Source organism: Terrapene carolina, unplaced genomic scaffold (assembly GCF_002925995.2).
Source record: "Terrapene carolina triunguis isolate 2854851 unplaced genomic scaffold, T_m_triunguis-2.0 Scaffold192, whole genome shotgun sequence".
NCBI lineage: Eukaryota > Metazoa > Chordata > Testudines > Emydidae > Terrapene > Terrapene triunguis.
This window is the reverse complement of record NW_020664543.1, coordinates 15,243,107-15,270,104: the sequence shown is the minus strand read 5'-3', so window position 1 is coordinate 15,270,104 and position 26,998 is coordinate 15,243,107. Positions and strand designations below refer to the sequence as shown.

General features: G+C 47.2%; 2 protein-coding genes across 2 annotated transcripts; one reads left to right on the top strand and one right to left on the bottom strand.

The window, feature by feature from the left end:
- The first annotated feature begins 359 nt into the window (after positions 1-359).
- On the top strand, positions 360-1,999 carry LOC112116541 (histone H3.3). The gene is made up of 4 exons (XM_024214100.3): positions 360-395; positions 969-1,110; positions 1,241-1,394; positions 1,519-1,999. The coding sequence occupies exons 2-4, from the start codon at positions 983-985 to the stop codon at positions 1,645-1,647; spliced, it is 411 nt and encodes a 136-aa protein (XP_024069868.1). The 5' UTR covers positions 360-395; positions 969-982; the 3' UTR covers positions 1,648-1,999.
- Positions 2,000-3,508: 1,509 nt separating this feature from the next.
- On the bottom strand, positions 3,509-26,498 carry LOC112116559. Its single transcript, XM_024214137.3, has 16 exons — positions 26,427-26,498; positions 18,960-19,067; positions 18,601-18,676; positions 17,453-17,609; positions 16,976-17,021; positions 14,423-14,481; positions 14,275-14,310; positions 12,693-12,745; positions 11,667-11,799; positions 11,099-11,295; positions 10,621-10,666; positions 10,431-10,496; positions 7,235-7,294; positions 5,791-5,873; positions 5,301-5,395; positions 3,509-3,829 (listed from the first exon to the last, which is right to left on the bottom strand). Exons 1-16 carry the CDS (start codon positions 26,461-26,463, stop codon positions 3,795-3,797), a joined length of 1,287 nt encoding a protein of 428 aa, XP_024069905.2. The 5' UTR covers positions 26,464-26,498; the 3' UTR covers positions 3,509-3,794.
- Positions 26,499-26,998: the final 500 nt, after the last annotated feature.

Here is a 26,998-nt window from a genome sequence, read left to right as displayed (position 1 = left end):
CAAAGGGTAGGATCCAAAGCATGTTCCATTTCGTCCAATCAGAACAACAAACCCAGAGATAGTTCTGATTGGCTCATTCCTGCCTCCCAGTAGCCAATCAGCGTGCTACTTTAACAACCAATCAGCAGCCAGGCTTGTATCCAATCAGCGCTGAGTAAACGGAGCACCGCCTTTGTGTCCTGTGACGGCACGGCGCCGGCGGAAGCCCCAGCCAATGGGGAGGTGCGCCGTTTCCAGGTATTATGAGGTCATCACGCAACCTGCCGCCCCCGCTATAAAAAGCGGGTCCTCGGAGCGGGAGGGCACAGTGAGGGGGGTTGTTGGCTGGGTTGCGTCTCGTACGCGGAGTGGATTATAGCTATAGCAGCAGCAGCCGGCGGATCCTCGGACAGGCGGTGAGTGGCTGTTCCACGCCGGGCAGTGAGCGGCTCCCGTGGGGACAACAGGATGGGCCGACCGGCACCGCTGAGCGCAGCTCCTGGTGGCGTCGGACGAGACCCGCGCGGGACCGTACCTGACCGGCTTCGCCCCGGAAGAAGCGCGATCTCTTGTCCGCTCAGAGGGGGCCTGCTTGAGGTGGCCATCCCGGCTTCCCCTGCTCCGCGGCACCCGCCGCCTGGGACTCGCCGGCCGGCCGCAGGCAGAGGGAGGCGGCCGTGACTCAACCCTTCCCTCCGAGAAGAAAGGCCACGGGGCGGGGGAGCCGTGACTCCTCCTCCTCCCAGGGGAGGCTGCTGGCTGCCTGCCTGCCGCGCGGGGGAGGGGAGGCAGCCCACGGACATCTGCTGCCTGGGGCTGGCAGCGATTTGCCCACGCCTCTGCGTGGGGAGGAAGAAGGGGGATGGTTTGCTGTTGTCGCTATGCTGGGGAGCACAGACCGTGTGGGGGTGGGTTGTATTGACGAAGGGAGAAGGTTTAATCGTGGGGCTGGGGCTTTCCTGTGTCACACCTGCCTATTTCTCTTCTAGGTAAGTGAGGAAAAATGGCCCGTACAAAGCAGACTGCCCGTAAATCCACTGGTGGCAAAGCTCCACGTAAACAGCTGGCCACTAAAGCGGCTAGGAAAAGCGCTCCCTCTACTGGTGGAGTCAAGAAACCTCATCGCTACAGGTAAGGCAAGGAACCTTGCTGAGGCGGTGACAAGTCTGCCTGAGAATATCCTGCAACCCTAGACTTGGAGCTGGAACAACGCGTTGTGATATCCTCGTGGACTGAAGTCTCTTCTTCTTGTTCCTTCTAGGCCTGGTACTGTGGCCCTTCGTGAGATTCGTCGTTATCAGAAGTCTACAGAGCTGTTGATCCGTAAGCTTCCCTTCCAGAGGTTGGTAAGGGAAATTGCCCAAGACTTCAAAACAGACTTGAGGTTCCAGAGTGCAGCCATTGGTGCACTGCAGGTATTGTACAACTAGTGACCTCACTGCTGCTGCTTATGATAACTTAGGAAGTTGGGGGAGCAAGTGTTGTTTTCTGAAGGTTTCTAACACTCTTGCGTTTTTTTTTGTTTTGTTTTTTAAACAGGAGGCTAGTGAAGCATATCTGGTGGGTCTGTTTGAAGACACAAACCTGTGTGCCATCCATGCCAAGAGAGTCACTATCATGCCCAAAGACATCCAGCTGGCTCGCAGGATACGGGGGGAGAGAGCTTAAGTGGAAGCAGTTTTTATGGTGTTTTGTAGTAAATTCTGTAAAATACTTTGGTTTTAATTTGTGACTTTTTTTGTAAGAAATTGTTTATAATATGTTGCATTTGTACTTAAGTCATTCCATCTTTCACTCAGGATGAATGCTAAAAGTGACTGTTCACATAAACCTCAGTGATGTGAGCCTTGTTGCTCAAGAGTGACAAGTTGCTAATATGCAGAAGGGATGGGTGATCTTTCTTGCTTCTCATGCATGTTTCTGTATGTTAATGACTTGTTGGGTAGCTAAAAATGTAAGGTACTAGAATTGATATAAATGTGTACAGGGTCCTTTTGCAATAAAACTGGTTATGACTTGATCCAAGTGTTTAACAATTGGGGCTGTTAAGTCTGACCATACATCACTGTGATAGAATGTGGACTTTCAGATGGTGAAACTACAAGTCTTAACCACAGTGTAACTTACAGTTTCCTAAAAACGTAAACCTGGCAGCTATAGAATACACTATGTGCATTTATAATAGCTATTTTATATATTGTAGTGTCAACATTTTTAAATTAAATGTTTTACATTCACATGTGAGGTGTCCTGTCATTGGTGTGTCCATGGAGTTAAATAGCAAGCTGGATAAAATTTTTGAAGGGAGTGAGTTAATATTCTTTGCCCAATGGAGAGGTAGTGTAATACTTGAGAATGTTCTTGCCTCAATTTGTTGTTTCTTGTATAACTACTTTTACAAGTGACCTGAACTAGGGAAAACTTGAGCTTTTGTCCTCTGGCTGCTCTTGTGAAGATCATGTTTTAAATTAGTAATCTTGTCTAGGCTGGAAGGCAGAGCTTGGTCCCACTCCTTAAATCACAGTGGCAAAATGTGATGTGTGGTTTGTTTTCTTTGAGGGGGAGAAGGCTTTAAGCTACCCCCCTTCAAGGGGCATTGGTATACATTAATCTCTTCCCCAAAACCAAAGCACCTCAAACAAGCTGCAGAAAAAGTTAAGGCTTTAATAGGTGGACTTAATGAGACTAAGCTATGGCCATTAGACTGATAGTGGTTCAGAAGAGAATCGTCTTTAACTTAATTCATTTTGGAGTCACTTCAATTTTCTTTAAGTATGTATCTTCCTTGGAGTTCTTAAGTTTAGGAACAACAAGCATGGGGGAGATCTCAGTTGGACACTGAGGTGTTTAATTTAGGAGGTGCCTCCTGACTTGACAGTCAATGAAATTTTAGGTGCTTTTGAAAATTTGACTTTTCCTCCCACCCATTTAACTTAAGTTACAGGTTGTGAGCAAGTTCTAGATGGAATAAAATTCCCCCATCTCAACTTCTTGTTTCACTTTTAATATCCTTTCTCCCCCGAAACAATTGCTCTTAAACAACTTCCCTGCTTTCAACTTTCCATCAGAAAGCAGAACTAAGAAAAGCCTTGCTAATAAAACTGGTGCAGATTGAGCTACTCCCCCCTCCTGCAACACACAGGTGGAGGGGGCAAACTTAGCTGAAATTCTAAAACACTTTACATGTTTTGTTTTTTAAACAGTAATACATATTTGAGCACTTGCTACTAGTAGCAGCCATAACTTAATTTGACTTCTAATTTAAAGATACAGAAAAGGTGTTAACCTATCACAAGCTACAGTGCTGCTCTTAACACTGAAATTGCTGTCCTGTCCAACTTGCTGTGGGGAAGGAGGTCAGTCTTTTTTTTTTTTTTTTTCCCTTTGGCTGTTGTAGAAGCACTTGCATCCATACTAAAGTCAAGCATGGAAAAATTGACACTGGGAACAGCTATGTTATTCCCATGTTTTATTCCACAGAAATCTGAAAGCTTTTAGTGAAACTCCATGGTTTTTTGGTTTGGTTTTTTTTAAATAAACAACTTATGATGTTGAGAGTGGGCAGGTAAGTTAGCCTTGGCCTTCAGACGGATACCTTAGAATAGACTGCATTTGAAACACTTCCTTCCAAAATTCTGACAGTTTAAAAATAAAATCCTAAATTCAGTTCATATTACAGGTGAAGACAGCCTCTTAATCCGTTGTCAAGGTCTTAACATCTGAAAATAGGATGGAATTGTCACCAGGGCTCCAAATGTGGGTCACTGGAGTGCCTGGAGAATGCTCAGAGCTAGAGTCATCACACCACCTTCTCATCAGACAAACCATTCAGTGTGTTTAAATCCAGCAGCTGAGGGAACAAGCACTTATTACCAGTTACTCTTCTGCAAACTCTAAGGGTGGCTCCAGCACCCTCTTCCCTTTTACAGAATGATTAATTTGGAACAAAATGTCATAGCATTAACACCTTTATAATTATGTAGAACATTATTTTTCCCCAAATCTTAGATACTCTCAACAGCACCAAGATAAGTGTCTAAATACTGCAGGGTAATACAAGACTCTAACAAGAGCATTGAATTATGATGTAAATGACTTGAAAACATCTTAAATGTAGAAAGTTAAGCAAACAGGATACCACCATCTTGACACATTTATTTTATTATGAAGGATGGTCCAGTGGTTAGGGCACTAGGACTTGGGTGATCCAGGTTCAATCCCTGCTCTAGCAGACTTCCTGTGTGACTGGGGCAAGTTGCTTAGCCTCTGCTTCAGTTTCCCTGCTGTAAAATGGCAATAAATGCATTGCCCTACCTCACACAAGGGTGTCGCCTAATAAGTACCTTTTGGGGGTGTTTTCACAGCAAAAAAAAAAAAAAAAGACCTGCAGCAGTGAGTCTCAGAGCCCTGGTCAACTGACTTCGGCTCACACTACAGAGCTAAACATAGTGTAAACATCCGGATTCAGGCTGGATCCCAGGCTCTGAGATTCTTGCTGGGTGTCAGAGCCCAGGGTTCCAGCCCTAGCCCAAAGTGTACACTGCTATTTTTAGCCCCAGGCTGCAAGCCTAAATAAGTTGACCTGGGCTCGGAGACTCACTGCTGCGTTTTTGCTGTGTAGACCCCACCTTTAGATACCTGGGTAAATAAAACCCAAGTCTTGCAAGCAATGGAACTTCCCACAGCTTGATTCAGTCCTACTTGGAAAAGTATATTTAAATATTAGCCCCCCTAAAACACCACTAACTCCATTCACTGAGTGGAGATACTGAAACTTGGGTATTTCTACCAGCGGTTACCTAAAATTGGTTGGGTATGTGGTAAATAAATTAGCTACAGTATTATAGGAATCACTAGAATTTACCTACTATGCTAATTAGACATCACAAAAAAGAGTGGAAGTAAAAAGTTACTTGTGATTTACATCTTTCCCAATGCCTTATGCTTTTTTAGCCCACCTGTTCTCAGCAGGGACAGTTTCCAGAACACCTAACTTCACACATGGGTGCAGCTCATTAGATCTTGTGATTGGGGCAGTTAAACTGAAAGGGCATTTTCCAGAGAAGAATTACTTCACAGTCTCAGGCCTCAATTCAGGAAAGCACTAAAGTACATACATAGCTTTAATTTACAGACATGTTCTATCAACTTCAGTGGGATTTAAGCACAACCTTTAGAAGATCACATTAAAACATTTCTTTTTACCTACATGTGCTAGTACCTCACACAAAGTGGAAGTCTACTTGCATGTGGCAGGATGTGGTGGAACACAAAGAATTTCCATCTTTTTTACTCTAATAAACAGTAAAATGTTTGCTTACCAATTCTCTTGATAATTTCTTCACATTCAGTCTCAGAATTTGATTCAAACACCAGACAGTCAAAGGTACTGTGTTCAGGGGTCCCTGGTGAAACCCTGAATAAGAAAATTCCTATCAATAGACAAAAATAAGTCCAGTAATTCATAAAGGGGTTTAAAATGGTGTCCAGGTACAGGAAGTACCATAGAGGGACCTCATCTCAACATCTGGTGCATCTGTAACAGCAAGGCTGATGCTCCATGTACACATACAGCAATAGCACACATCTATTGGACCCTGTGCTGTTAGCCCCTTTTTCATTTACTGACTGTGGCACATGAGGGGCAAGCATGCCAAATCCAATCACCGGATCTTTCAAAGTTTCTCCAAAAGAGTACACATGTTTTCTAACTCTAGCTTGATAATGGTTTTAAGACTATGCATGAAAATGTAATTGATAGAAGTCATGATCCCAAAACCAGACTAGGTTTATCCCACAATCAACACTTACGCAACGCAAAAGGCAAAAAGATTGTTGCTGTCCAGACGGCGACCCACACAGGAGATCTCTGGATAGGGGTATTGGAACAGAACCTATGGTGTAACAATCAAGAGAGAGATTTGATTAGCAACAAAGCTGACAGTTCAGGGTTCAATCTCTGGAGCCTGCCGTTTGTTCACTGAATTAGTCCGGCGTTAAATAAATTGCTGCAAAGGGAAATGTAGAATGAAGTCAGAGCTGCTGCTGCCATGCATAAGAGACACAAAATAGTTTCACATTCTGACACTGCTGTGTACACACAAAGGTCAGTGCACTTTCTACAAGCTAAAAACACACAAAAGCAAAACCATGCTAAGGAAAGTGAGAGGGGACACATCGGTATTTAAACATCACTAATGTGCCATGTTAGAGGGCTTTCACTTCACCCTCCCACCTCCCTGGTTCTTGTCACGCAGACAGCAAAAGACCAGAAGTCCGAAGTGCAGACTGCGATATTTATTGGGGTTAGTTTCCAAGCAAGCATATTCCGAAGCCCTTCACACCAGTCAGGCTTATTTCTATACGCCGATAGAGTCTGTTCCCCAGTGTTCTGTTCCCAGCTCTGATGCCGCAGAGCGTTTACCCCGTCCCCCTTCCCAGCTTTGACGCCGTAGAGCGTTTACCCCGTGTCCCCCTTCCCAGCTCTGACGGTGCAGAGCCCTGTTCCCCATTCCCATTCCCCCCCCTTAGCAAGCATGATTCCAATTTCCCTGCCCCCCACTTCCTGTTTGACCCCAGTTTATATAGCAATATTCTCAGCTATACCTTAACCAATCATTTTCCTGAAACTTAACTAACCAATCCTAACATACTGTAACATAATTCTCTAACCAATTCTATCCCACTACCCTAATTAACTTACACCGAGCAAAATTAATTGTACAGCAGACAGAAACAATTAGAGAACCAGACAGATTAACAATAGAAAAGTGGGGGCCATAAAGATAAAACAATATAGAAATGAGGGGTTCACAACCATTGATAAGTGATTTCTTGCCAGACAGGATGCTATCAAACTAAGTTTTCTTTAACCATCTTAAGATCTGTTTCTTTATCTGGTGGTGATGGGCACTATCAAGACAGGATCGTCTTCCTAACAGCCCAATACCATCTCATTTCAGCGTGACTGGTTTGGGATGTGAGGATGTGACCGTTCGCTTCCCAGCTTATGGCTACCCCTGCCGCTTAGCCAAAGGCCTTAGCCTAAGAACAAGGCCTCAGACTGTCCTAGGGAGAGAAGGCCCGAACACAGGCAGACTGTGATTTTGATTCTTTGTTTTTATACCCCTGTAACTAGCTAAGTGATAAAAATACACCTAAGTTCTTAAAGTACAGGCTTTATAGGAAGGCCTGAATATCTATATTCTAACATGCCAGAATGTTTCAACTAAACTTGAAGACAACCCTTTCTCACCTTGGAAGAGGTTTTCTCTTGTATGAAGACTTCAGTTTCTTTCACGTCAAATAAAACTTCCTGAATAAATAAACAAAACCAACTTTTAAGATTTATTTTAGAGAAAGATAATAGCAAGAGAGCGCTTAACCAGGAGTGATGTAAATCATATGGAAGCCCAATTTTTCAGGAAGCCTTCTTCCGCTGGTGGCAAAATCCACAGATCAGAAGGGCTGGTTGGTGCAGCAAATGCGGTGTGGTCGTGAGTGAAAATGACCCCGGTGATAATCTCCGTCTAACCTCTGGTGGTGATTTGACAGGATCGCAAAATTGCCACATAATTGAGTTTGATTGTCAGATCTCTGCTCAGGAGGAATAAAGGATGGAACCAGCAGAGGATATTTCAGGTCAAGACAGGCAGAGCTGTGTGCGGAGGAGGAGTTATGCAATACTCAGCTTGTGTTCTCCTCTTCGGAGCTCACAGGACCTGATTCACTGTTGCCCTCCATCTTGTAAAATGCTTTATACCAGTGCATCGTGGGCATCAATCACAGCTATTCTAGAACGGTAGTGTTTTAAACCTACTTCACAAACATCTACGCAAGGTTCAGGGCATTGGTCAATCAGGCCCAGAAATGTAGATAACTGATTGAGGATTTAAATCCTCAGATTCCCTATTTTAAAAGTTTTCTATTCTTTGGTTGCAAAGATCCTTCTATACATTAAATCCCTACTAGTGGCTTGTTGAATACACAGCCCGGCTGGTTGAATCTGGAACCAGAGTGGGCGAACAGCACTGGCAGAGATGGGACCTTCCTACATTTATCTTACTGAGGTGTGGTGACAACATCAAAATCCTAGCTCAGCCAACTTCAATGCCAACGTTAATCTGCCAGTATTCATAGTAGACAAACATCAAGCTTGAATGACTGAAGCGTAATTGTAAACCCAGCTGGGGCTGACTCTCATTTAGACTCTGTCTCTCTCCTTTTGCCAGCCACATCCTCCCCTACACACGCTCCAAACCTAAACCCGTCTGTTCTGTGCCGACTTAACCATAGAATTACTCTTCAGCACTTCTATAGCACCACAAGGTGGACGCTGCACTTTACAACTGGTCAGAATGCCAGACAAACAACAAAAATCTCTCCCTGTGGAGTTTACATACAAAAGGCAGGAATGGATCCAGTACAAGAATATTAAAAGTATCCTGAAGAGGGAAAACAATGCCTGGTCTGTGCCTTTATTTTGCTTCTTTGTGAGGTCTACAGAAGGCCTGACATTTTGTTAAAGGAGAACGGGTTCCGCTTGTTTAATCACCTTAAATCTGATCAGAAATGACCAGTCTTGTCTTCCCAGGATTTGCTGGTGAACTTGGAGGTGTATATTATGCCTGTTCAGTGAGTATAGTACTATTCAGCTGGCATGAGAGTGGCAGAGTTAGGCTCTTACATTATAACACTGCAGGGTAGAGCACATGTCTTTTTCCCCCAAGCACTGAGCATTCTTTGCACTTGGTATTATGTCACAGTGAGCAGTTCTAGCCAGCCTGTTCAACTCAATGTCTCAGGCTCTCTTCCTACTACAATAATGTATATAGGTATCCCAGATATTTGTTGCAGATGCACATAGGCTACTTGGTGCATGTATTCAAAATACAGAGGTATGGATCTCAAGTGCTCTGCATTGCTTAAGGAAAAGGAAATACATTCTCCCCAACCCATTTTGTTTTGACTCATGCAATAGACACAGATTTGCTGAGCTCCAAACCCTATGTTTCAGACTCTTACGAATGCTCAAGCCATGTGGTTCTCTCTCACTAGGTTTGACAACCTAAGCAATGTAGGTAATAGTCCCCTCCCTCCCTCCCAACACACTAGCTCTTCCCCAAGCTCTCCCGTGCACGTGTGCGCATACACTCGCTTCTTAGCTAATGCCAGCATCGCCATTCATGCATGAAGGTGGAAGACTTTCTCATAGGGTCTGGCAGGAACCACGTCACTGGTAGAAGCCATGTGCAGGAGGAAAGCCATTCCTCGCTATATTAGTGAGGGGTTTGGGAGCAATTCCATAGTTACGGCCGAGTCTAGACCTCTATTCCAAGCCCTGTTTTCACTCTAACTTTTGTTCAGAGTGACCCACTTGTTTGCAAATTGAAATGCTTAAAGCAGGGTAGGAGAAGGATTTTTCCTTAGAATCTGGAGAGTGCAGGAAGTGTTTATGCTACCAAATCAAAAATTCATTGTGGCTTAGAGTTTTCTCCAGCGCCTAATGCTTTTTTTAGTCCACCTGTTCTTAGCAGGGCCGAAAATTTCAAAAACATTGAACTTCACAGGAGTCTGCAGCTCTTTAGTTCCTGTGAATGGGGAAGTTTTAAATTGAGAGGGCATTTTCCAGAGGACAATTACATCACAATCTCAGGCCCCAATTCAGGAAAGCCCTGAAGCAGCACATGATTAAATTCTAGCGACTTTAATGGGATTTAAAACCCATGGATAAGTGATTTCCTGAACAGGGGTTAACCCTTATGGACCATAGACAGGCTAGACAAGTTAGTTGCATTATCCTGTATAGTGGAATCACCATGCTGGGCCTTTACAATTTGCATCTGAACACCAGAGACTAGACAGGTCTGGTTTGCTACCATAGAGGAATGAGAGGGGGGGAACCCGGTTGAACGGGGGGGGGAAGAGAGTTTGAAGAGGAGACCCTGGGTTTGTCAGACAGATGAAGAGCTGGGGGTCAGCAGGGAGGAGGAGTTGTTCCCAGGCAGTGAAGAACCCCTGTCTTGTTCTTCCATGACCCATTCTTCTACTCTGAAGGCCCCAGGCAGGAGGCCCCAGGGAGCAGAGAATGCCTGCCCTGCCACAGGTTTCAGAGTGGTAGCTGTGTTAGTTGTTTTCGTCCTGCCACACACCCCCTCACTGCTAAGGGCCCAGGGAGGATTTTTTGGGAATTAAAAAGTAAGGAAATTCCCAAACAAAGAAATCAGACTGGAGGAAGGGGTGAGAGTGCCGGGGAAGCTGTGCTTATTAAACAAATAAACCCCCAAGCCCTTAGAAGCTGAAGAAATTCAGCGTTAAGATTAAACCAAAAAGAAACCGAAAGAGCTGAGAAGTCTAGAACGGCGCCGGCACCGCAAACCACCTCATCTCTGCCCTGGAGCGATGCCAGCCGCCAGTCCATCCTTCCTGCAAAGTCACAGTGAGGAACTCACCTGTGGGCACAGGTGCTGCTCTAACACCTTGGGTATGCCTTCGTCCAGCACCTCTTTGCCACCGTACTGAAAACAGATCAGGGTGGGGTGTGGGGTGTGGGAAATAAAATAATGAGTATGTTAAATGAAAGTCAGTGGATTTCACCCCCCCACACACACACACTACAGTCCATCAGAATCACAACGGTACCTTTCCGACATTGGCCTGGCCCAGGTACCGTAGGTTGTACAGTAGCCTGGGGAGGAAGAAACAGAATTAGGACAGGGAGTCCATGCATAGCTCCTCTAAGGTGTCTTGCTATGGCACAACTTAAAGCATGCACCAAACCCACTCACCCCCAGAACGGAATGATGCTGGCCGCTTTAAGGTTGAGATTCTAGATGAGTCACAATACTGATACCAACCTTAAGGATCTCCACAACCCTTGGGCGTGGAGCATGCGTTTCAGCGCAAAAGAGCAGCTGCCTAGTGTGTGTTGGATGCGGAGGACTGCTCCGGAGCACACACTGCAGTGCGCTGCCCAGCCCCACATATGTAACAGAGACCTCTACTCCCTTCCCCATCCCGGCTTGGCTTCATTTCCCAAGCTCAGGGCTAACCCAATGCTGGGCACGTGGGATCATGTCGCCCCTACCGACGCGCGTTCCTCAGTTCCAGCCGGCCCTACCTGCCCCCCTGCAGGCACCGCTCCTCCTTCTCCTCTTTGTGTCTGTGCTCCTGTTGGAGCTGGAAGCTGGGGACCTTCTCCCTCAGCACTTTCAGGTAGGGCAGCAGCGGCTTGTACATCCCTCCGTCGTGCCACTTCCACCGGATCATGCGGAAGCTCAGGGGCTTGCCCTTCAGCTTCTGCAGCACAGTCCCTGCCTGAAGGAGAGGAGAGAGCCAGGGCACCCATTGAGGGCAGGGGGCTTGGATCATCCCATGCCAATCCCCTCCCTGCTTTCTGTGGTGTAGCTCTGTGTACTCTCAACAGCTGTTAACAACGGAACAACCCGGCCCCGCCCCTGGGATCCAGCCACAAGCTGCCAACACATCGTTCCTCCCCTTCCTGCTCACTGAGATCAGGGAAATTGTTCTGTACCCATCCCACGGCCAGACACCTCATCCCTCTGCAACTCCCTCCCCTGCCCCACACACCAGTGAGGCTTTCACTTGAGACAGGATCCCAGGAGAGGGGGGCGGCACATCAGCTTCTGAAGGTAGGAGTTCGTCTGACCCCGCGCGCTTCCCCCCACCTGTCCGTTGCGTGCATTTCTCAGGGAAAAGCCACTGATCTCGTCAATGACGTCTCCAGCCAGCACCACCTCATCCACCTCTGCCTGGCTCTCGGGAAGCACCTCGATGACGAAGATCCGACCGTCCAAGTACCTGATGGCAGAGCCGAGACACAGAGTTCAGCTGGAAGGACCGGATGAAAACATCCCAAGCAGCTGGGGATGCAGGATTCCTCGGGCCAGAAGAAGAACTAATGTGGCTCTATATCCCTTGGCCCAAACAGGAGGTGGGTCCAGCCACTTACAGCCCTTTTGCTCACTGGAGGACAAGGCAGCTGCTCGCAGAGTCCATTGGCGTTTGGGGTGTAATGGGTGCAAGCGTGCCGTTCGAGTCATCCTTCCCCTTGCTCTGGTTTTGGCACGGGGCATGCGCCCTGCCTTGGGAGCACTTTCAGCCCGGGTCAGGTTGGCATCTAATCAGGGACGTGACCCAGGCCACGGCCATTGGAGAGTCCAGAGAAGAGCAACAAAAATGATTAAAGGTCTAGAAAACATGACCTATGAGGGAAGATTAAAAAATTGGGTTTGTTTAGTCTGGAAAAGAGAAGACTGAGAGGGGACATGATAACAGTTTTCAAGTATGTAAAAGCTTGTTACAAGGAGGAGGAAGAAAAATTGTTCTTCTTAACCTCTGAGGGTAGGACAAGAAGCAATGGGCTTAAATTGCAGCAAGGGAGGTTTAGGTTGGACATTAGGAAAAACTTTCTAACTGTAGGGGTGGTTTAGCACCGGAATAAATTGCCTAGGGAGGTTGTGGAATCTCCATAATTGGAGATTTTTAAGAGCAGGTTAGACAAACACCTGTCAGGAATGGTCTAGATAATTAGTCCTGCCACGAGTGCAGGGGCCTGGACTAGATGACCTCTTCAGGTCCCTTCCAGTCCTACGATTCTATGATAAGTCCATAGATCCCAGCAGCACCCACTGCAATGCGGACGTGAGGCTGCTGAGCAGTAGGGGAAGGGAGGAGGAAAGCTGGTCTCTTACCTGAGCACCATCCCCAGTTCTCTGCAGGGTACAGTCTCATAGGTCATGCACACCTAGAACACAGCATCTGTCAGGACAGCCTCCAGCAATGGCTCCAGGGAGCACAAGAATTCCCTCTCCAGCCCCTTTCAGCCTTGGCAAGGAGGGGGGCATTTTGTCCCCATTAGTGTTTGCTCCATTTACATTTGGGGGAATTGCTCTGAGAGACGCCAGCCTGAGACCTCCGGAGTCTGAGGTCATCCATTTATCCACAGAAGATGTGCAGCAGCAGTGAGCGTTCCCCCTTAGAGCCCCACCCATGGGCCTCCAACCCAACCTCGAGCACCCACCGCCATGTCTTTCCAGAGTCTGCTAAACGCCCGCCTAAGGTGCTCAGCCAAAGTTTGTTCAGTCTTCAGCCTCTCTGCTGAAACTGCCAATCAGAGCGGTGACTGTGGTGGTGCTTTTTGAGACAGACTCCGGCCTGCTAGACACTGGACGGAGGTCAGGGCCGGCCACCCATCCCCACACTTCTTAGATTGCCATGTTGTAACGACCTTTGGACAGTGGAGCCACAGGTTCCCTGTCCCATTACTAACCCCTGGAGCCATCTCCCGGGCAGGCAGCTTTCTGACCTCACTGACACAAGGTCATTCACTGCAGGTCTCTAACCTGGGATTTAGGCAGGGCCAAGGCAGACTCTGGAGGAATTAGTCTGCAGGACACACACACACACAAACCCTGTACTCCCCCCCGCGAAACACTTCCCATCATGCCACGTTAATTAAAGGGACTCAGGCAACCTGAAATGCAGTCCATTCAGTTGTAAGCCTTTTAGGGGCAGGCACTGTGGGTGAAATCCTGGGCCCATGAAAGTCAATGGGAGTTTTGCATTTGGCTTCGGTGCAACCTGAATTCCATCCCAGATCTTTGTTTATATATATATATATACATATATATATATAAAAAATAAATGAATGAAGACCAACAGAACTATTTCTAAGATTTTGAAAATCCAGTGGAAAGGGGGAGGGGATAATTTTAAAAGAAATTAACACTTCCCTGCAGGTTTGCAACCTCCTAGCACAAGAAAGCCAGAAAAATGGAACTGAGTGAAACTGACCGGCCTATTTTCATTGTCTGAACCCAGAGAAATGCAAGATGTACAAGAGCAGCAGTAATAATAGGTACTTAGATTTTAAAAATTCCTCCAATTTTAGATACCTGCGATGTTAGTAACTTAGCCCCAGTCCTGTAAACACTGACTTACCTGCTTCACTTTACTAGCAGGAGTGGTCCCTGGGACCCAAGGGAGTAAAGTGAATCAGGGGAGTAAGTGTTTGCTGGTTCAGGACCTATTTTAAAGAATCACAGAATGGGCTAGATCTTCAGCCCATGTAAACAGATGGCACTTCATTGGCTTCAATGGAGCTATGCCAATTTGCACCATCTAGCCCAATGATTTTCAACCTGGCAGTGTCTCTTGAAGTCTAACAATGTTCTGTGTTTATGATCCAGCTAATCAGCAAGGGGCCACCCAGCAGATGGAAGGAGGAAGAATAAAATCTTGGATCCCGCATCAGAAGGAGAAGCAGAGTCTTACCGGCAGCAGCCAACTTTCATCCAAGAAACTGGAATTCTGCAGACAAAGCACAGCAGAGCAACTGTGTCAAGTAAGGAGACAAAGACCTCTGTACACAGAGTTATGTTAGACACACAAAGCTGCTGCCCAGACCAACTTATTACCGTACCTGCAGATCCAGGGAGAAATTCATCTCTGACACCACCAGCATCAGTGAGAGGAACGGCTCTGTAAGAGGGGGGACCAAGAGCCAACATTACTGCCAGACTCCTCACCAGCTGCACACTGGCTTATCCCCATGTCCCAGGGACACTGCAGAGGTCCAGATCAGAAGAGATTTTCCATGTAAGTAGCAGACAATAGAGGACATGCCCCCCAATTTGGACAACAGGGAGTTTTAGATCCTCAGGGTCATACTGTATTAAGAAGAACAATACTTGCCCAACTGTACATACCAACAATATTTTGCACTTCTCCAGTGCCTTACATCCAAGGATCTCAAAGCACTTTACAAACCTCAATGGATTAAACCTCATGGCAGCCTGTGAAACAGGGATTATTATCCCCATTTTGCAGGATCATGGTTAAGTTCACACAGCAAGGCTGTGACAGAGCCAGGAAAAGACCCCAGCTCTCTCCAGGTCTGCACTGTAGGAGCTGCGTGCTATGTCACACAGTCACAGAACTCTGACCAAAACCACACAGCAGACAAACTAACCTCATGGCACGAAATAGAATTCTAACTCAGCTACAGAAAAACAGCTGACCAAGAAGCACTCTGGACAGGGAAAGGGATGGCTCCATGAGCACACTGGCCTGTGGACACACAGGCATCAGCCAGCTCGTTAGCAGGGCTTTTAGACCTTCACTTACAGAATGTTGGTTTTTCACCCCCTATCCACTTTGCTACTGGCCAGGGCCAGGATTCTAAGGCCTTGTTAATGCCAGGGTTTTTTTTGCAAGAACATCCCATCAGAGCCTTGTCTATAACAGTCCCCGCTGCATCGCTACCACTGGTGGAACCGCACTAGTGGGACATTTGTGCAAAATACCCTCAAAACCTAGTCCAGACACCCATCTGGAGTACAAACGCAATACACGTGGGCCTAGGGTGACCAGACAGCAAATGTGAAAAATCGGGACGGGGGGTGGGGGGAGCAATAGGTGTCTATATAAGACAAAGCCCCAAATATCGGGACTGTCCCTATAAAACCAGGACATCTGGGCACTCTACATGGGCCTCAATCCAAAGCCCATTGAAGTCAATGAGCATCTTTCCACTGACTTCAACAGGCTTTGAATCACAGAAACCACCACTAGCAGGTAACTTTCTTCCACTTCTGTGTTTTAATCTCCAGTACATCCTTCCTCTCCAATGCTAACCGTGCAATTATATTGATGGGTTTGTGTGACTTAGACTTCAACTAGAAGTCCAAAGTGATTTAAAAGCCATCTAGGGACAGTTTTACCACCAGTTATTTAGCATAATCAAAAGAAAAGGTTTTCTCCCTGTCCCGGTACTCTTGGGAGAATAGTTGCTGATGGAGACACAGCATTCCAGCCTTTCATAATAGCTGGAAAAGTGTTCCAGTTCTGACATCCTCACCTGGGACCAGTAGGGTTTAGGCTGCTAAGAGTTACCTACAAGACACCAGACTTTTGCAGTTTACTTAAAGAAACACTCCAGTTACAAATCATCCTATTTAACTTTCCCATCTCAGATCCCTAACACCACCTTGTGATTGATTCAAACTGAATGATAAATGTCTAATGTACCTCCCCAGCACTGAGACTGCTTACTTAGATTTTACCACTTCCTTCCGCTTAGACAATAAAACAGACGTTAGCTTCGCTCGCTGCTCTAGCACTGGGTTGTGACACCTGGGCTGCAAATGCTGTGGGGGGAGGTTTAGATCCAAACAAGAATTGTTTCATTGGCTTTTTAAAAAAAAAAAAAAGGGTTATTTCTATTCATTTTAGGTTTGGTAAAACTTAAAATAAAAACACCCTCAAAAGACCAACATTTTGGGTCTGACTAAAAGGAGGCTGATTTTTTTCCTGTATTACAGTAGTGCTTAGAGATCTCAGCGGATTGTGTTGTCTTCACCCTAGTTTAGTTTGCAGCTAAATAGACCAGGGTAGAAGAAAGGAGGTATTAGGATCCATATTTTACAGTTGGGAAACTGAGGAACAGAGAGATCATGTGACTTGCCCAAGGTCATAAAGGAATTCTGTGGCAGAGCCAAGAATTTAACCCAACTCTTGGAGTCCCAGCCCATCCTTCTTTTCTGTCCCTGTTAGGGAACAGAGTTTTCTTATAACCATTCATCGCCAAAGGTTATTTCTTAGTGATGAAGGTCAAATTCATCCTCTGGTGTAAACTCTGCTGAAGTCTATGGAGTAACACCAGGGATTAATTTCATCCTGACTTCAAAATAATAATCTCATTTCATCCCTTGAAATGGTTCCATCACAGCGTCCTTACTCAGATACAATTCCTAAGGAGCTGAATGAATAAGAAGTGCAGGATGGAAGCTATAGTAAATCCAGGAATTATAAATAAACTGGAGGTTTTCCAGAATACAAGATTGCATACCCTGGCTTTCCGTCATCTTCGCTTCATAAATGGGGGGAAATATTTTTAGACCTACATCTCAACCAATTTGTGTGTTGGTTTTTTTTAAGTGACATTACTGAATTTTGGAGGAAGTCTCAACCTTACCCATGAAATCTTCATTTCCCAGCACTGAGACCAGAGGATCGTAACACTGAAATTAAAAAATTTAAAACAAACACACACACACAGATACACACATGATTTAGTTGCACACCATGAACTGAACAACACGGCCACAAAACCATCTAAAATTCTACACTTTAAATTGCATCCATGGCACACACAGAAATGAATGACCTCAAATTTGTTCTGGAAGGTGGTTTTAGCTTGGCAGACAAAAGCCTGGATTTTTATTTGAATCCTCTGGAGCCTGTTCACCTGGCCTAGAGAACTCAGAGGAGATTTCAAATTCTTCCTATTTTTGGCCAGGCTGGAATTATAAAATACAGAGGTTCAAGCAAAAAAAAAAAAAAAAAAGCTTTCTCCTTAGGCCCAAGATTTGGATCAGTTCTTAGTTTACCCAAACCCAGTTCCCTGCTGCCCCTCATCATAAAGATATTTCATGCTGAAAGCTCTTCCTACCTCCAGCAGTTTTGGATTCCGAGCCAGCTGTTGAATGGCAGTAGCTAGTAACTTCTGATTTAAAGCTAGGCGCAGGAAGTACCGCCCTCGTCCCTGCGCTGTCAGCACCTTCTCACAGGAACTGGCTTTCTCTACCATGATTGACAAGGGGGTCACCCTATAAAGAAGAAATATGAAGAGGGAGCAGGAAACATTTACAGCATCGGCAGGCAACGACCCATTCCCAGGCTCTGGTCGTCCGCCAAAGGGGTCTTGGTCACTCACTTGTAATGGGGTTCTCTTCCAGGAGCAAGTCATTGTGCCAGTTTCTGTAATGGCACCTGTCACAGTTCAGGGCAACTGCACCTGTATTCCCCCTGTAGGGTCCAGCAAGGGGACCCACTCTCAGGTTTCCAGCTCCCCTGGTCATCACCTCTCCTGGGTGGAGACATGTGTCTCACTCCCTTCTGACCAGTGTATTTCCAAGTTGCACTGCTTCCTGATCATACTGTGAATTGACCTGCAAAGTCAGTCTGCCTGAACAGGCCTTTGCTTCCTTTCCCTCCAGAGCCGGCATACAGTGTAATTGCTGCAGTTATAAATGACCATGCATTTCTCCCGATGCAAGCCTCCGTGTTCTTAAGATACAAGCGCTACAGAGAACACATCTTAAAAAACAATAAAAGAACCTCCACGCATGCTAATAAGCTTACCAGAGATCACCCCAACCCTAACAGGGGCTCTGGCAGGAACAGTCCTTTAAAACCCCACCCAAGGGGTTTCAAGTTCATCACAGTTTCAGCTCGGAACAAGCAACCAGTCTTATGGGGCCTCAGTAGGCCCAGTCCTGCCATCCCCTCCCCAAGGATTGGGGGTCTCCATGGACCAGGGGTCCTGTCCATTGGCTGGATCAGGAAGAAGGCCCTGAGCCAGTTTAAAACCAGGCTATTTATCCAAAAATCCTTTCTTTGTGCGTTGAGCTCCGGATAATCCAGTTTTAACTAGTGTACGTGCACCTGTTCAAGGGGGGTGGCTGCAAAGGGCTGCAAACGGAGGCCTTGCATTAACGTCATCCCCCCCTCCTCCACAATAACACATACTCCGCCCCATTTTTTCATGCAACGGACCCAAAAGATTGTCCAGGATATTGTCATCCAAAGGCCACTCACCCACTGCAGGTATCCTGCTGAGGAAGCTGCTCTAACCAGTGCCAGTAATCTCGTCTCTTGAAGCCCAGCACCGGCTCTGAAGGAGAGAGAAGAGGAGCTCCTTCAGGAAGGCCCTCTGACAGGTAACCAGGAGAGCGCTTCCCTTGGAGATTCTGCAAAGGCAGCTGCCCCTATTCTTTCCACATGGAGTCACTCCTAACCAACACACACGACTCCCCAGGGAGTTCTAGGCCTCCGTGGTTCCTGGGCTCTGCTTGTCCTTTACTAACAAGCACCACATGCACCAGTCTGTGTTGCTCCCCCTCTTTCGGGCCCGCACCAGCCCCTGCAGCGTGCATGGAGTAGAAGTGGCCACTCACGTTTAATTCCTTTTCGAAGGATCGTTTCCAAGATCTCGCAGAAGGGGGCTAGGTGCGGGGAGGCGTCAGTGCACGGGCTGCTCCCCTCCTTGATGGCGAGGATGCACGCTGTGAGACAGTGGGAGGCAAGCAGAACGCTGTGGGCACCTGTTCACATCATCCTCTCGTGGGACTGGTCTTGATGAGCTGGTATTTTTAACCAGAGCTAGAGCAACAGCTTGTGGAATAACTCTGCAGTCAGTCTGTTACCATCAGGTTGTTCTATTTGGCAGGAAGGTCCATGAACAGATCAAGTTCAAGTCACGTGGTCAAACCATTTGCTCAGCCCCCAGAGATATAAGATCAATGTTAAATACCAGGAGGAAAGCAAACTCACTCCTTGCTTCAGGCCTGGCTCATGAGAGGTAACTTGGTCTAGGGAAAGAGCACAAGGCTGGGCATCAGGACTGCCAGAGTTCTAATGCCAGCTCTGCTAACAGAGCAGTCTGAGACTCTGAGCAAGTCACAACCCCTGCGGCTGAGTTTCCCTACCGAGACAAGGGGGGATAGCACCACTTCACCACCCTGGAGAGAGAGAGGGAGGATTAGACAATATCTATCAAGCGCACTGATGAGGTGAAGCATTCACACATAGTCTTTCCTTTGTAGTAGGCATAAAAGGCCCAAGACTGAAATGTGTCAAGCACCCTCAACGCTCCTTGACGGTCAATGGCTTTTGAGAGCACTTGACACCTGGCACAACTGAGTACAAAAGCCAGCACCCCCTTCCCTTCTACCCACAAGGAAGGTGGGCATTTCAGCAGCTTGGTTGGAAACTGCAATTGTCCCCTTTCTATCAGCTCACTCACAGCTGATGGTCAGCCCTGTTACCATCTGGAGAGGTGGAGCACAACATACAGAAGAAAACGGCTTAGAACTTGTCTCAGGGAACAGCGGAAGCTCTGTTCGCTGCCTGAGACAGGACACGGTTGCCCTGCTGAAGATCAGTTTTACTTTCTCTACTGGGTTCCTACCACATTACTACCTGTTTCTCTAAAGCCAGCAGCACTCTCCTACTTCCTAGTACATGGCTAGAACCCAGCTGGAGCCTGACAGCTAGTCTCACTTTTCGACTACAGCCTACACTTCTGCCACAAAGAGCAAGTCAGGAGGACTAAGAACCTCGTCTCCTTACAAACACTGCTCGGCAGCAGCAGCGATCTCCCAGGTTGAGGCAGAAGGATCTCCTTCCTGCTGCTGTAACGCCTGTCTGCCCCATACTCTCCCAAGTTATTCTTCACGGTCAGTTCCTCAGGCCAGCTTTCAAACTGGTTCTGTGAAGCATGGGGCGCATTGCTGGTGGTGTATAAATAATAACAAGCCAGCGAACAGGGGCAGCAAACCGGGGAGTTTGAGAGGGAGTCGTAGTATAATCCCTATGTTTAGCAATGCCAAAGCTGCTCCTGTCTCCTCCACCTGCATCCAGACAGGGAACCTAACCTCAGAGGCCTCTACCCAGATCCTGGTGTGGATTTGTAGGATCTGTCGCCTGCATTTCCCACTCACAGAAAGTCAGGCTGGGGAGACTGTCCAGTATGAAAGGTGCCTGCTGGTGAAATCTCTCAGGAAGCAGGTAGGAGAGCTACAGGAGGAGGTGGCTAGGCTGAGGCACATCCGTGCCTACGAGGAATTCATTGAGTGTATTCATATGGAAACCTCCAAGGCTGGGGAAGCTGTCCAGCTAGAGAGGACTTCTGTCATGCCCCTAGGTGAAGAGGATATGGCTCTGTCCCAGGGAAGACACTGGCAGCTGGTTACTTCTGACGGCAGGCAATGCTTCACCCCTGCTCCCAACCCACCCACCACAGTGATGAAGAACCATTATGCTGCCCTGGCAATGAGCGATGAGGAATCGCCCCCAAAGGTGGATGAGGAGAAGCTCTGTACCCCCAAGGCTGGGAGGATCACAGTCACTACTCCCAGGAGGAAATGTAGGATAGTGATGGTTGGTGGTTCCCTTCTGAGGGTGACAGAGGCACCCATCTGTCGGCCTGACATGGCATCCCAGGAGGTATGTTGCCTGCCAGGGGCCCATATCTGAGACATTACGGAGGGACTGCCGAGGATCATCCGGCCCTCTAACAACTACCCCATCTGTGAGCAGATCAGAAGTGACTGCAGGGCTCTGGAAGTGAGGGTCAAGGAGTTGGGGGTGCATGTGGTGGTCTCTTCAATCCTTCCAGTCAAGAGTAGGGGCCCAGACAGAGACAGATGCATCCTGGGGGTGATGCCTGGCTGTGCAGATGATGTTGACAGGAGGGCGTCAATTTCCTTCACCACAGAATTCTGTTCTCGGAAGAAGGACTGCTGAGCCGAGATGGCATCTCCCTATCAAAGAAGGGGATGTGTATCTTTGGATACAGATTGGCTAACCTAGACAGGAGGGCTTTAAACTCAGTTCAATGGGGGCAGGAGACAAAAAGCCCACAAGTAAGTTAAAAAAAATGAAGACTGGTCAAAATCTGGGGGGAGCATGGGCCATTATATCAGGGACAAGGGAGAGACAAGAGGGAACATAGGGCAGAAATCAAATCAGTATCTTAGATGTCTATATATCAAAAATGTATACACTGGGACTGAGGTTGAGAGGGAAATAGGAGACAGACTTGTTGAAAGTCTCTAGGTAGGGATAAAAGGGGTAAAAAACAAGGGTGATGTCATGGTAGGGGTCTACTACAGACCACCTAACTAGGAAGAAGAGGTAGAGGAGGCTTTTTTAAAACAACTGACAAAACCATCCAAAGCAGGACTGGGTGGTGATGGGGAACTTCAAATACCCAGACATCTGTTGGAAAAATAATATAGCATGGCACAAATTATCCAACAAATTCTTGGAATGCATTGGAGACAATTTTTTTACTTCAGAAGAAAGCAACAGGGGAGAGGCTGTTCTAGATTTTATTTTGATAAATAGGGAGGAACTGGTAAGAATTTGAAAATGGAAGGCAGCTTGGGTGAATGTGATCATGAAATGACAGAGATCACGATTCTAAGGAACAGGAGGAGGGAAAACAGCACAATAAAGATAATCGATTTCAAGAAGGCAGACTTCAGCAAATTCAGGGAGTTGGTAGGTAAGATCTCATGGGAAGCAAGTCTAAGGGGGAAAACAATTCAAGAAAGTTGGCAGTTTTTCAGAGAGATGTTATTAAGGGCAAAAGAGCAAACTATCCCCCTGTTTAGGAAAGATAAGAAGTATGGCGAGACACCACCCTGGCTTAACCAGGAGCTCTTCAATGATCTGAAACTCAAAAAAAGAGTCTTACAAAAAGTGGAAACCAGGTCAAATTACAAAGGATGAATATAAACAAATAATTGGTAACACAAGCACGTAGGGACAAAATTAGAAAAGCCAAGGCACAAAACGAGAGTAAACTACCTAAAGACAAAGGGTAACAAGAAAACATTCTACAGATACATTAGAAACAAGAGGAAGACCAAGGACATGGTAGGTAGGCCAGTTACTCAATGAGAGAGGAAAGACAACATGGAAATGGCAGAAGTGCTAAGTGACTTTTTTGTTTCAGTTTTCATCAAAAAGTTTAGTAGCAATGGACATCTAACATAGTGAACTCTGATGAAAATGAGGCAGGATCTGAGACTAAAATAGGGAAAGAACAAGTAAGGAATTACTTAGACAAATTAGATGTCTTCAAGTCACCAGGGCCTGATGAAATACATCCTAGAATACTCAAGGAGCTGACTGAAGAGATATCTGAGCCATTAGCGATTATCTTCGAAAACTCATGGAAGATGGCAGAGATTCCAGAGGACTAGAAAAGGGCAAATATAGTGCCCATCTATAAAAAGGGAAATAAGGACAACCCAGGGAATTACAGACCAGACACCTTAACTTCAGTACCTGGAAAGATAATGGAGCAAATAATCAAGCAATCAATTTGCAAACACCTAGAAGATAATAAGGTGATAAGTAACAGTCAGCATGGATTTGTCAAGAACAAATCGTGTCAAACCAACCTAATAGTTTTCTCTGACAGGGTAACAAGGCTTGTGGATGGGGGGGAAGTGATAGATGTGGTATATCTTGACTTTAGTAAGGCTTTTGATACGGTCTTACATGACCTTCTCATAAACACACTAGGGAAATACAACCTAGATGGCGCTACTGTAAGTGGGTGCATAACTGGTTGGAAAACTGTTCCCAGCGAGTAATCATCAGTAAGGCTAAGGTTTAGTCATGGGTATTTTTAATAAAAGTCATGGACAGGTCACGGGCAGTAAACAAAAATTCACGGCCCAGTGACCTGTCCATGACTTGTACTATATACCCTTGGCTAAATCTGTGGGGTTCTGGGGGACTCCGGGGGCACAGTTGCTGCTCTGGGGCGCCTGCTGGGGCTGCAGGTTCCAGGGCACCCACTCGTACTGGGGGAGGGAGGCTCTGGGGCGCATGCTGGGGGGGCCTCCGAGTGCCTGCTGGTGCACCCACTGGTGCTTGGGAGGGGCTCTGGGGCGCCTGCTGGTGCTGGGGTGGGAGGGTGGCCCAGGACTGCCGCTGCTGCTGGTGAGGGGCTGCCCAGGACCACCACCGCTGCTGCTACTGGCGAGGGACGGCGCTTCTGGCCCAGGACCCCCACTGCCGTTGCTGGCGAGGGACAGCCCGGGACCGCCGCAGCTGCTGTTGGGGCCGGCCCAGGAGCGCCGCTGCTGGGGCTGGGGTGGGGGGGGGCAGCCAGGGACTGCTGCTGGTGGGGGGGGGGGGGGGGGGTCGGCAGTGCGGCTGGCCCCGGGGCCACACCTCAGGCAGCCCTGGGGTCAGTCGCACCTGCCAGCTGCAGAAGTCACAGAGGTCCTGGAAAGTCTCAGAATTCGTGACAGACTCACAGCCTTAGTTATCCGTGGTTCACAGTCAAGCTGGAAGGGTATATTAAGTGGGGTCCCACAGGGATTGGTCCTGGGCCCGGTTGTGTTCAATATCTTCATTAATGATCTAGATCATGGCATAGAGAGTAGACTTATAAAGTTTGTGGACAATACCAAGCTGGGAGGGGTTGCAAGTGCTTTGGAGGATCGGATTCAAATTCAAAATTATCTGGACAAAGAGTCTGAAGTAAAAAGGATGACATTCAATAAGGACAATTGCAAAGTACTCCACTTAGGAAGGAACACTCAATTGCACACATACAAAATGGGAAATGACGGCCTAGGAAGGAGTACTGAAGAAAGGGATCTGGGAGTTATAGTGGATCACAAGCTAAACATGAGTCAACGGTGTAACATTGTTGCAAAAAAAAAAAAAAAAACCGAACATCATTCTGGGATGTATTAGCAGGACTGCTGTAAGCAAGACACAAGAATTAATTCTTCTACTCTACTCCGTGCTGATAAGGCTGCAACTGGAGTATTGTGTCTAGTTCTGGGCACCACATTTCAGGAAAGACATCGATAAATTGGAGAAAGTCCAGAGAACAACAACAAAAATGATTAAAGGTCTAGAAAACATGGCCTATGAGGGAAGATTGAAAAAATTGAGTTTGTTTAGTCTGGAGAAGAGAAGCCTGAGAGAGGGGACATGATAACAGTTTTCAAGTACATAAAGGGTTGTTACAAAGAGGAGGGAGAAAAATTGTTCTCGTTAACATCTGAGGACAGGACAAGAAGCAATGGGCTTTAATTGCAGCAAGGGAGGTTTAGGCTGGACATTAGGGAAAACTTCCTAACTGTCAGGGTAGTTAAGCACTGGAACAAACTGTGGAATCTCCATCATTGGAAGTTTTTAAGAACAGGTTAGACAAACATCTGTCAGGGATGGTCTAGTTATCACGTAGTCCTGCCTTGAATGCAGAGGACTAGACTAGATAACCTCTCGAGGTCCCTTCCAGTCCTACTCTTCTATGATTCTAAGAATCCTCCTCCCACCCTCTTTGACTTCTTCTGAACAGGCATCTGGAGATACTCCCAATTGCCCAAGAAAGGGAAGTGACTCACAGTGAGAAACCATCTCAGAATTAAACTCTCTGAAACTGAGTCACCTGCCATTATCAGCATACAATAGGCTGGCTTCTGTAAATATTGATTCATCTTTTCTGGGCTGTATGCTCTGCCCTTCAGTCTCACAGGTCTGAACTCTAGGTGCCCAGGATGTACATTAAAGTAGTGAATCCAGGGTTCTCTCTTCCAACCCACCCCCAAGATAAAGGAAAGGGTGAGGGGACCAGTCACCAGAAGAATGTGTGTCCCCAAAAGGGATAAAGGTGTAAGAGCTTATCGGAGATAGCAAAGATAGTACCAAAAATATGCAAGTGAAGGGTTGGCTGGTTTCCAGGGATGGGAACGGCTGGATGTAAAGAAAGAATGCATGGTGGGGTCACCGTCCTTTGGAGGAGAAACTGGTCTCTACTTGGAAAGGATGACAACCCAGAATAAAAGTGACTGAGGATTATTACAGCCTGACTGAAGGAGGAGAATGGACTCTCCTTTAGCAGGGCTGTTGATTCCATGGCAGATTCTGTACAGGTGTTTCAGTGGCATTTGCTCATCTGGGGACAGCTTTGCAGGTAGCAGCTCAAAACATAAGAGAGTCTAAGGCCCTTGCAGATAGACAGAGTCTCCCAAGGAATGCACACACAGGTCACAGCATACTGTACAGTGAGTAATTACAGGAGGTTTTCCACACTCCCCAGTGTGTTCTAAGGCACAAAGCTGGTGTTCTGGCAGCAGTGTGTGTATAGAGGAGAAGGGCAGTGAGGTGTGTACCAGGATCTTCCCTTGCTCCCATTTTATTACTTCCCTCCAATACCCTGTACTGGTCAAGCCAACCTTCCAGGCTGTAAACAGCTCCCACCAGAGCATGTTAATGCCACCTCTTCATTCAGCCACATGGGGGATGCTCAAGAGCTCTGGGAGAGGTAAACTCCCACCCAAGGCTGACCATGCTGTTTCTCTACTGTTCCCAACTAGGATTGCCACATCCCGAACAATCTCTCTCACCCCGACCCCCACTGGTTTTCTATAAAACCCCTCACCGTGATGTCTCGGTGCAACATGGCAATGCTTACATCACAAAGCAATGGTGTTAGCTCACTGCATCACCGTGGGCCACAAGATCAATTTCAGGATCTCGTCAGTGTCCCATGATCATTGTTCATAGGGCCACCGTCCCCACAAAAAAGGCTAGCCGGACCCAGGAAAGCCAGGGCAGGGGATGGCAACCTTACCAGGGAACTGAGATCAGCACTTACACTCAGACCCTCTGAAAGACATCAGTGCCCCAGGGGAGTCCTCACTTTGCAAAACACGAGGGCAGCCTGGCTCTCAAGTCTCCCCCAAGCTCTCTGTCTCTCAGGCACCTGCCCAACTCGGAGCAGCAACAGTCACACCCCTCCTCTCACCCAGTCCCTTGTAAATCCCTCCAACCATACAGCCACGCCCAGGTGCCTGCATCTCCCCCCTCCTCCAGCCACTCACCTTTCAGGGTCCCCAGCAGCGGCTCTTTCCCAGTCATGCTGCCCCCCTCCTCAGCCGCAGCCCCACAGACACCTGCAGGGCTCCACCCAGTGGCGACTGTGAGTCCCTTCCGCAAACACAGGGCAACATACTGGGAGATGCCACTCTCTCTGCAGCAGACGGGGGGGAGCAGAGGGGGCAGGGCCCAGTTCAGTACCTTTGCTGGGAGCCCAATACAAGGCTGTGCATTAGAAAAGCTGGAATAATCTCATCAGCTCTCCTGGAGGGTGACGAATCATGCTCCCGAGATGGTGGTCTGGGGTGAATGATTAGTAAGTGATAGAGACACCCCCCCCCCCCGAGGAAGAGATTTTAGGCTGTTCCAGCAGCTTTGGAATGTTGATACTTATTATCCTGCAACAAGTCAGCGGCGTGATGACGCTGATCAGAGAAACAGACCTGAGGTGGCTGGGTTTCATCCTGACACCTCTGTGGAGGGCCAAGGAAAACCCAGACCTCATTATCATTACTTATTATTCCTGAATGTGTCTTTTAGTTCCCATTAAACAAACATCATGATCTCCAAATGCAAC